Below are 10,011 nucleotides of genomic sequence, written 5' to 3'. Positions count from 1 at the left end.
TTTCTGTCAGCTTTTGTTTGCTGAATTGTAGAAATTAAGGACTGCAGTTAAGGCACACATCCTGACATTTGAGAGGGATTAACCTAAAAAATGTGTTCTGGAAACCCTTTGACATCTGGTGAAATCTGTGGACTCCTTCACAGAATATTTTTAAAAGGGCATGCATGCACATACTCATACAGGATTACAGTGGAAACCAATTAAATTGGAATAGTTATCACTATATATTAAAATGAAACAAAATTGGGATATAGTAATATAAGGACTTCTTTATTAGTATATCAAGTAACAAGAACTACCATATTCATAGTAGTAACGGATGTGGAGAACATTACAAGATACCTGCAACAATTGTAATGTAACATAAAAAAGGACTGATTTGTATTGGTGAAAAAGTTGCAGGTACTGCTTTTACTACTGTGATTTATTGCCAGCATTCATGATTCAAAGTGGAATTAAATTTCAGTTATATTAATGAAAAATAAAGATGTAATATTTTCCTCCATCAAGTTCATGGATACCCCTGACTTCTATCCAGGTTAAGAATCCCTGCTTTAGGGATAAATTCGGGACATAATTAGGACACCCCTGGAAAGGTTTACCTAGAGAAGAGGTAAGACCTCAACTCTAGAATTTCCATTGCAGTGCAGATAGACATTCTGCAATGTTTCTTTGTTGTTTATGTGGTTGTTGCAGATTCCCACTTGGGGCTTGAATGTTCAGGCCCTGTTGATGAGATGATGATATCTGAAAACAAGTTCATCAATGCAAGTTCTGGCTCTCCTGACAGCGAACAGCTTCTGAGTTGAATCAGCTTGCCAGCAAATTGAAGGTCAAAGAAAAAGAAAGTTTTAAACAAAAACATTTTCCCACTTCTACTAGAATTACTGTTCACTAAGCTACTATTTTATAAGTTTTTCCCCTGCTTTTACTACATAAAAACATAATGCATAAAACATATGTTCAGTTTAAGGAGTAACTCTAAGGTGAACAATGCATCTGTTACTTTGTATAACTGTAGTGTTCATCGTCATCTCTGTGTAGTTCTCCATTGTGAACAATTTAATTACCCATTCTACAGTTGATGGATGCCTGGGTTGTTTCTAGTTTGAGGGTACTACATACAGTGCTGCTATAAATATTTTAGTACTCACTTCTTAAGAGTGGAATCGTATATATGCAGCATTAGTAGATAACGCCTAACAGTTTTCCATAGTGGCCACACCATTTTACATTCCCACCGTCAATATATGATGGTTCCAATTGTTCCATATTCTTCCAAACATTTATTATTGTCAGTATTTTTAGTTTTAGCTCGCATTCCCCTGATGAGCATCTTTTCATGTGCTTATTGGCCATTCTTATTATTTTTTCTTATCTGTAGGTTTTTTATATTAAGGATACTATACATAGGGATTATAAATATCTTTTCCCACTGTGATACGCCACTTCAGTCTTTTAAAGGTGTCTTTTTTGTATGAAAAACTTAGTCTGAATAACCTGTAACTGTCAGAAAGGGATCCATTACATCCTGAGGATGAGAATTCCTCCAGTACTCATAGATTTAGCCCACTCTGCTATAGGTCAGCCGGCTTCCTTGGTGTTCCTTAAATACTCCAGGCACAGCTCTACCTCAGGGCCTTTGCATTTGCTGTTTCCACTACCTGGATGCTCTTCCTCTAAACACATGGATTCTCTCCCTCATCTCCTTCAGATCTTTGCTCAAACATTACCTCCTCAATGAGGCCTTCCATGACCACCCTTACTGCAGACCACCACCTCTTTACTCTGCTTTACTTCTACTTTTCATATCCTTTATTACCTTTACATATTATTTATCATCATGCAAGTAATATTTAAATATATAGTGAAATGCAAACTCTAGGCAGATAGCTATAGTAAATACTGTGGAAACTCTTGCATTCCGAATGTCTTACTGTTTTTTACCTCTTTCCCAAACTATAAGTTCCATGAAGGCAGGGATATTTGTTTTGTTCCCTGCTATATCTTCAAACCTAGAATAATGCCCGGCACACACTATGTGCTCAATAAGTGTTTACTGAATGCCTGAATATGTAATTTGTAAAATGCTTAAGGCAGTTCCTGGCATACAGCAGGTGCTTAATAAAGGTTTGTTGATTGAAATCTTATTAGTTGTCCTAAAAATTTCAAAGGGGAAATTCTGAGCTTTTTCTTAAAGGTGCCCTTTACTCATGCTCTTAGATAAAAGGCAAACTTACCTTAACGTGTTAAGGTGAACAATTCATATCACTGTCTTCCACCTACCCAAGAAAAATAAGAGAGACTCAGATACTTGGCTGAGCTTTTCTGTTTATTATGCCTGGTTTTACCCATTGCATTCTATAGCTGTTGGGAGGCAGGGAAGAGAATTTTGGCCCCCAAAACCACATGATTTGGGGGCAGAAAGAGGCACGCTGGGAGAGGGTCACTGTGGGTTCACAGAAAGGGTACTGAGGGCCCTGGCCATGTTTCCAGACCTCAGAGGCCAGCAGGGTGTGGCGTGGTGGGGCAGCCAGGGGTTGGGGCAAGACATCCACTATGCTGATAGGGGTCTCCTGGGGACGAATCTCCTTGGCCAGCCGCCCCTTCTTCTTCAGTGTGCAGGCCTCTTGGTACGGTGGAGAGATGGGGGGCTGCATGGGCGGAGTGTACTTGTACTCTGAGCCGTCCTCTAGCTGCAGGAACATATGGGGGTAATGGTGAGGACCTGAAAACTCAGGACAGCTGCTCTCCCCACTCCCTGCCTACTGCTGGCCAGGCACTCACATCCAGTGGGTAACTGCGGTCGGAATCATAGGCGCTCAGGTCCCCGCAGGTCACAAACGGCACAATGATGCGGGTGGGGCCATCCAGCTGGTTGAAATCTGGGTCTGAGGAACAGGGAGACAGAAGACTGAGGACTGGGCTGGGATGCCTGGGACCAGTCATGACCCAGGCCACAGCATGGCTACCAACTCCTCCAAGAGGATCCCTGCCCAGCTCTCCCCAGATACTCCCTATCTACTCTTACCATTCCTCCACCAGAAACCCTTCACTTGGTTCAGATCACCTCCTCAGGGAGGCCCACCATAATCACCCCTTCTAAAACACTGCCCCCCACTCTACTTTTTTTCCACAGCACTTATCTACACTTGACATTCTATTATATGCTGTTTGTACCTTGTCTCACAAATGTAATCTCCACAAGAACAGGCTCTTTGTCTTTTTTCCCCAGAGAGGAGGCTAAAAACCCTCATGGGGCAAAATTTCCACATAGAAGTAGAGTTTCCACCTGGGGGTGAGACTGAGAGGTTTCCTAGGATAGAATTTTCTTAAGCAGGCAGTCTCCACAGGGCAGGGCTCTGAATCTTTCTGGGAGAGAATTTCTATCAGGTCAAAGAGCAACCACCAGGGGACTGGGACAAGATATCCATAAGGGGGTAGAATTTTAACCAGAAGGTAGGGCTGAGGATCCTCCCAGAACAGCATTTCCACTAGGGGTGGGGCTAAGGACCCTAATGAGGCAAAATTCCCACAATGGGGTAGAGTTACCACCAAAAGGTAGGGCTGAGGATCCTTTTGGGATAGAATTTCCACAAGGAGGCAGAGGCTCCACTGGGAGTGGGACTGAGGGTCCTCATGAGACATAATTTCCATAAGGGGGTAGAGTTTTCCCAGGGATAGGGCCCAAGGCTCTGGCTCTCACCGTAAGAATGGTCTAGCAGAGGTTTGGTCAGGTCTGGTATGAAGCCCTCAGGAGGGTCATAACCCCGACAGACAGCGAAGGCCTCTGTGGATAGAATCTGGAGTGAGGGGTGACTGCCATCTCTGCCCGTACAGGATGCACCCCCAAGGCTGCCACCCACCTACCTGGCCCCTCCACCCCACTGACCAATGCTGGAGTTACGGCTGCTCCTGGGCTTGGCACACACCACACTGGAGAAGAAGACCCGCAGCTGGCTATAGATCAGCGTCACATCACGGCCTCGGAATATCTGTGGGGTGGGGAGTCAAAAATAGGAGGGTGAGGGCGGCCCTCAAGGACTCCTCTCTACCCCTGACCAAGCTTCCCTAGACTCACCTTGGCCACAAAGCAGCCCCCTGGTTTCAAAACGTGTGTAGCAATGTTCAGAGCCTGTGGGCAGGACAGATGGCTAAGGCTGAGATGGAGACAGCCAGAAAGGAGCCAAACTGGGGCAGGGACAAGCCAGGGTTACTCACAGCTAGGAGGAGCTGGGCCTGCATGTACTCATCCACATCATGGAGGCCAGTTACTGTGGCAAGAGGAACAGTGTTAGGGGGCCTTTTCAGTTCTATGTATCTTCTTGTACCAGAGAGGTTCCCAGAGGTTAGAAAGCTAAAAATATTTCCTAGGCTCTCTTACTGCTAAGGTTCTGGATGCAAATTAATATCTAACCAATTGGAAGCATACGCTGAGCTCCTAACCCTTCAAGGAACTCATTTATTTTCAAAAATAACCTCATGTGCAAGTACCATTACCATTTCCATCTTCAGCTCAAACTGCAGCTCTGAACTCCAGACTCATAGATCAAACTTGACATCTCAGATTCAACACGTCCAAAACCAAACTCCTGACTTTCCTTCCTGAACTTTCTCCTACCATCTTCCTCATCTCATTTGATCCTTACAGTTGTTCAGGCCAAAAACCTGAGTTACCCTTGACCCCATCCCCACATCCAAGCCATGCCATGAGCAAATCCTGTCAGCTCTGCTTTCAAAAATATATTGAATCCACCCTCTTCTCATCTCTACCACTGCTTCCACCATCACGACTCACCTGGACTAATGCAGACTCCTTCCTCCTCACTGGTCCCCGTGCTTCCACCCGCACCCCTTACATTGCTCAGTAGCTAGAGGAACCCTGTTACAGCCCAAGTCAGGCATGACACTCCTCTACTTAGAATCCTCTCATGGTTTTCTCCAAGCCCCCATCTCACTCAGAGAAAAAGCCAAATTCCTCACTGTGGCCCTCACCTACAGGATCTGGCCCCTGTCACCTCTCTGACCTTACCCCTGACCCCTTCTCCCCCTCACTCATTCTGCTTCAGCTATACTCTTCCTTCTCATTCTCCTACATATACGTCAAGCACACTCCCGGCTCGAGCTTTTGCACTGGCTGTTCCCTTTGTCTGTATGGTTCTTCCTCTAGACACATCCATGGCTCACTCTCTCATCTTTAGGTCTATGCTCTAAAGTCAGTGAGGCCTTCCCCATCCACTTTATTTAAAATGCCAGTATGCACTCCCCACTTCCCCTCCCTACTTTGTTGACTTCCCCATGGTACCTATCACATTTTAACATGCTACATAGTTCAATCATTTATTTTGCTTCTTTTCCATCTGTGCCCAGCTCCATGAGGTCACGAATTAGTGACATTTTATTCACTAATGTTTTCCCAATACCTAGAACAGTGCTTGCACACGGTAGGTGCTCAGTAAATGTGTTCTGAATGGATGATTGACTGAATAAATGGAAAAATGAATGAAGAGTAAAATGGAATTGGACAGTTGCAGAGGGATAAGAGGCACAGGTGGACAACAAACACAAAACAGAAAGGTGGAGGGGGGGAGGGAGAAGACTGAAGCAGAGAGCAGACAGCAGAGGTGGGAAGTTGCCAGATATGGGGAAAGGCTGACAGCATAGGGAAGAGGCAGTGAGAAGTTAAGAGATCAAAGAAATCAACAGTGGTGGAAGATCCCGAGAAAGACATACACAGGGCCCCCCCACCCTGCTGCTTACCATCAGGAGCCCCATCACACACCACTAGGTCTGCAGGGCAGCCCTCAAAATGCTGAATGATCTCCTTGGCAGTAGATAGCTATGGAAAGAGGGAGAATGAGTGGCTCCAGGGCTCCCCCAGCTGCTGCCCTTGAACCCCACCTGCCCAGGACCCCACCCCAGGCAAATTCTCAGGCTTTGCCTGTCTTTGGGGACCTAGTCTCATCTTTTTTTTTTTTTGCTGTTTCTCTGTGACGACAGCTGCTAGCCCTGTTTCTCCACTGTTACTCCCTCTCAGCTACTGTATCTCTCCTTTCACTTTCTAGTTCTCTCTGTCTCTTTCCTATTTTCTATAGCCTCCAGATGGGGGGCCTTCACCTAGGATACACCCTGACTATCCTGGCCATGCTCTCACCTGGGTGATGTCCCCCTGTATCTGTAACACACCTGGCAGCGGAGCCATAGCCTGCAGGTCCACGGCCACCACATGTCCACCCCTGTGGACAACATGGCCCATGTCAGTCCAGTCTTCATACCCAGAACCCCCCACCCAGCCCCCCTCCCTGTCCCCCACCAAGGAACCCCACACTCACCCAATTTTCTGGCTCAGCACCTGGCTCCAGCTGCCCGGGGCTGCGCACAGGTCAACGGCCCGCATCACGCCTGGGCACACACAGGAAGGTGTATTAGTCAGCTGCACCTGACTCTCCAACTCAGGGACCCTGCACAGTTCACCCCTCTCCCCTGGGGAAGCACACATCTATCCATTGTCCATGCACCCAACTCTTCCTCGGGATTCTGCCCATCTTCCTGCCGGCCTGTCTGCCCCAGAGATCCTCCAATTGAGCCCACCTACCACAGGGAGCCCTACAGACCTAGCCAACTTGTCTATCCCCCTTGAACCGGCCCCCTCAGCAACTCGCCCGCCAGGTGGGGACCTTGGAAGAGTTGGAATTCCTCATCGAGCTGTAGTAGCTTGAAAGCACTGCGGGCACGCCAGCCATTCTCCTTGGCCAGGCGGTAGTAGACATCCCGCTTGTCCTTTGATGTCCGTCCCATCTCACGTACTCTGTTTGCCCAGGGACCTGCCAACAGTAAGCTGATGCCAACCTGTATCAGTAACTGGGTAGAGGGGCCACTACCTACCTCTGTGGGGGCTGGAAGAACCACATAAACCAAATCAGGCTCAACTGACTCACATGACAGCCCATTCAGCAGAAGGGAAGACTAAAGCCCAGTCACTGATGCCAATGACCTCAGTGACCCGAACAACACCATTACTGGGCCTTCAGGCTCTATTACTCATTTCACAGATCACCCATCCCTGATCTCACACAATTCCCATCACTGACCCCAGAGACCCCTATCACTCACCCCACAGACCCTCCATCATTCACCTCAGAGCTCCCCATCACTCACCTCACAGACCCCCCATCACTCACCCAACAAATCCCTCATTACTCACCTCACAGACCCATCATTTACTCCACAGACCCCATCACAATCCACAGACCCCCATTACTCACCCCATAGATGCCCACTCCCCCAATACTTATCTCAGAGATGACCCATTACTGACCCTGGCAACCCCCCATCACTGTCATCTGCACTCCACACATTAAACCCCATGATTCGCACAATCAGCCCTTCTTTGACCACCTCATCCCCATTAACATCTCACTGACCACACTCCCAATTGTTCCCATTGCCCCTGGATTCATATGCCCTCATTAGCCCACCATTAATACCCTGCTTTTTTCATCCCATTACCCTCCTAAAACTACCTCATTGCACTCCCCAGCCCCTTAGTCTTCATCTCTCTCTGCCCACCCCATTCTCCATTAATTCCTTAAATGATTAAACCAAAACCAGTGTCATCGAGTTGATTCCAACTTGTAACGACCACATGCCTGTCAGAGTAGAACTGTGATCTGTAGGGTTTTCAGTAGCTGATTTTTCCGAAGTAGACTACCTGGTCTTTCTTCCAAGGCACCTCTGGGTGGGCTTGAACCACCAAATGCTGCCTGGTCCTGTTGGTATTTATCAACCCCGCTTAATGCCTAAAGGATCATGCCATATTAGACTCCCATTAAGCTCTCAATTATTATGATTTATCAGCCCCCATTAACTCATTAGCCCCCTGATCAATCTCATAGTTCCCCGTTAGTCTCCTGTAGCCTCTCTGTTACTCTCTTGACACCAAATTCTCATCAGTTCCCAATTCTCCCCTCACTGCCCACCCTGCCCTCCACTAATCACTGGATGACCATGCCCCAACAGTTTACTATTTATTACTCTCTCCTCATTAATTCCTGGATGATCAAGTCATGATAGTCCTACTAACCCTTTGACTACAATACCCCATCAGTCCCTCATTATCTCTTCTTTGATCACTGCTCCCATCAGTCCCTTGATTATCACATTAGCCCTCCATTAACCCCTCGACGATCACCTCCATCGGTCTCTATTATTCGCTCTGTAGCCTCACCATTACCTTTTCGATTAGTATGCCCCATAGCTCCCCATCAACCTGTTAAATACCATACCTCCTCATCAATCCCTTGATCACACCCCCATATCCACCTTCCATTACCTTCTAGTTGCCCACTCTACCACCCCTTCGTTTATCAATCGCTGAACACACCCAAACCGGCCCTAATGAACCTGTTGATTAAAAACACTCCTATTAACATCCCCATCGGACCTCCATTACCCAACTGCCCATTAACAACTCTCTGACCACACCCCTAGTGCCTCCGCATCCAAACCAAAAAACCAAACCCATTGCCGTGGAGTGGATTCCGACTCATAGCGACCCTATAGGACAGAGTAGAACTGCCGACCCTATAGGACAGAGTAGAACTGCCCCATAGAGTTTCCAAGGAGCGCCTGGGCGGATTCGAACTGCCGACCTTCTGGTTAGCAGCCGTAGCACTTAACCACTGCACCACCAAGGTTTCCTCCCTGCTCATCAGTGCCTCAAAAATTATGCCCTCATCGGAACCTCCAAGCCCCCCTCAGGCGGCTCCGCTGATATCTGGACCCCGAGCCTATGCCGAAGAGTAGTCCCCTTACGCACGGAAACCTTGGGTCTGGAGCCCACCTAGTGCCGGCTGCCAGAGCTAGGCCGCCGCCAACGCCCAGGACGGACCTCTTTCCTTCCCCCGCCGGCTGGACAGCGCAGGCGCGCCTCGACAGAACCTAGGCCTGGATCCACATCCTCCTTGCCCCGCAGCCTACCTTAGCTTTCAGAGTGGGAGGAAGGAGTCTGGTCCGTGAGCAGCCCGAGCCTCGGCGAGAGCGCAAAAAGGAGAGAAATCGTAGGGCTTCAGTTTGTGCCCTTAGTTGACCCGAATGCTCGTCGCACAGGCTTAAGGACGAATGCGGCAAGGTACGGTTGGCAATCGGGTTCGCTGAGGCGCCAGCGCGGCCTGGACTCGACCTGAACGTGCAACGTGAGTTCCGTCATCTTGTGTTGACGTGGCTGGTCATGCGAATTGCCGTTCCCAGCATGCAACGGGCACGACCAAAGCTGCTGAATTCGCTCACTGGGTAGCTGAAACATCGCGAGGCACAGGAACTGATTGTTTGTTCTTTTGTTCTAATGCTAAAATCGATTTCCTTCCTCACTACTCTTGGACCGTGGCGTTAGTTGAGCCTGCGGACTACGTTTCCAAAGATGGGACGAGCACGATGGTACCCATTCATTTTACATGTGTTGCGAGGCGGAATTATCGATAGGAATAACCCGTTGCCTTCCAGTCGGCTGGTGGGTTCGAACCCAGGGCTCCTCGTGAGAATAAGGAGGTTTTTTTTTTTATGTTAAGTATGCGAGCGCTCTGAAGCTTCCAGCCTGAAGTTCGAATCCTACCTCCGGCAAATGCTAGCGCTTCCTTTTACCATCTTAGAACTTCCATTTTCCCCGTTTGTAAAATGAAGATAATAAATAGTACAGGCTTAACAGATTTATTGGGAGGATTAAATAGGTGTAGTTTAGCACACTGTCTGTCTGGCGGCTCGTAATTCTGTGCTTCAAACATTAACTCCGACCCACAAAAAAAGATACACATCGCGATCCAGTGCACAAACATAATAATGGAAACATTTATTATAGCAGTTACCATGTACTAGGCACTAAGTGCTTTCGGTGGTGTCCTGGTAAATGGCTAACAACCTGCGTTCTGGGAAGGAGAAAAAAAAAGTTCCGATTTCTAACATTTGCCAATTTCATTGGTTTACATACCCTCATCTCGGCTGACTTAAGGTTACTAA

General features: G+C 47.7%; 1 protein-coding gene across 8 annotated transcripts; it reads right to left on the bottom strand.

Annotated features, from left to right (window-relative positions):
* Nucleotides 1-249: 249 nt before the first annotated feature.
* FTSJ1 (FtsJ RNA 2'-O-methyltransferase 1) lies at nucleotides 250-9,245 on the bottom strand. Of its 8 annotated transcripts, XM_010597714.3 has the most exons (13): nucleotides 8,980-9,242; nucleotides 6,678-6,838; nucleotides 6,333-6,402; nucleotides 6,155-6,236; nucleotides 5,761-5,839; nucleotides 4,222-4,274; nucleotides 4,082-4,135; nucleotides 3,893-3,995; nucleotides 3,707-3,790; nucleotides 2,788-2,891; nucleotides 2,499-2,696; nucleotides 2,241-2,282; nucleotides 250-814 (listed from the first exon to the last, which is right to left on the bottom strand). In XM_010597714.3, exons 2-12 carry the CDS (start codon nucleotides 6,796-6,798, stop codon nucleotides 2,250-2,252), a joined length of 981 nt encoding a protein of 326 aa, XP_010596016.2. In that variant the 5' UTR covers nucleotides 6,799-6,838; nucleotides 8,980-9,242; the 3' UTR covers nucleotides 250-814; nucleotides 2,241-2,249. The 8 variants fall into 8 exon arrangements, with proteins under 8 accessions (XP_010596016.2, XP_064134306.1, XP_064134308.1 ...); XM_064278236.1 differs by lacking the exons at nucleotides 250-814; nucleotides 2,241-2,282 and having other exon boundaries at nucleotides 2,289-2,696; nucleotides 8,980-9,244; XM_064278238.1 differs by lacking the exons at nucleotides 250-814; nucleotides 2,241-2,282 and having other exon boundaries at nucleotides 2,289-2,696; nucleotides 6,678-6,824; nucleotides 8,980-9,244.
* Between the last annotated feature and the right edge of the window lie 766 nt (nucleotides 9,246-10,011).

This window comes from Loxodonta africana, chromosome X, assembly GCF_030014295.1.
Source record: "Loxodonta africana isolate mLoxAfr1 chromosome X, mLoxAfr1.hap2, whole genome shotgun sequence".
Taxonomy (NCBI): domain Eukaryota; kingdom Metazoa; phylum Chordata; class Mammalia; order Proboscidea; family Elephantidae; genus Loxodonta; species Loxodonta africana.
The sequence above is the reverse complement of the archived record's forward strand: the minus strand, read 5'-3'. Positions and strand labels throughout refer to the sequence as shown.

What these genes read in the sequence shown, in the direction of transcription:
- FTSJ1 (XM_064278236.1), bottom strand. Translation starts at nt 6,798, where the DNA reads ATGGGACGGACATCAAAGGACAAGCGGGATGTCTACTACCGCCTGGCC. An exon ending in GTGTGATGGGGCTCCTGATG is followed by an intron (nt 4,275 to 5,760) that starts GTAAGCAGCAGG and finishes CTCTTGCCACAG; the next exon opens with TAACTGGCCTCCATGATGTG. An exon ending in ACCGCAGTTACCCACTGGAT is followed by an intron (nt 2,697 to 2,787) that starts GTGAGTGCCTGG and finishes ATGTTCCTGCAG; the next exon opens with CTAGAGGACGGCTCAGAGTA.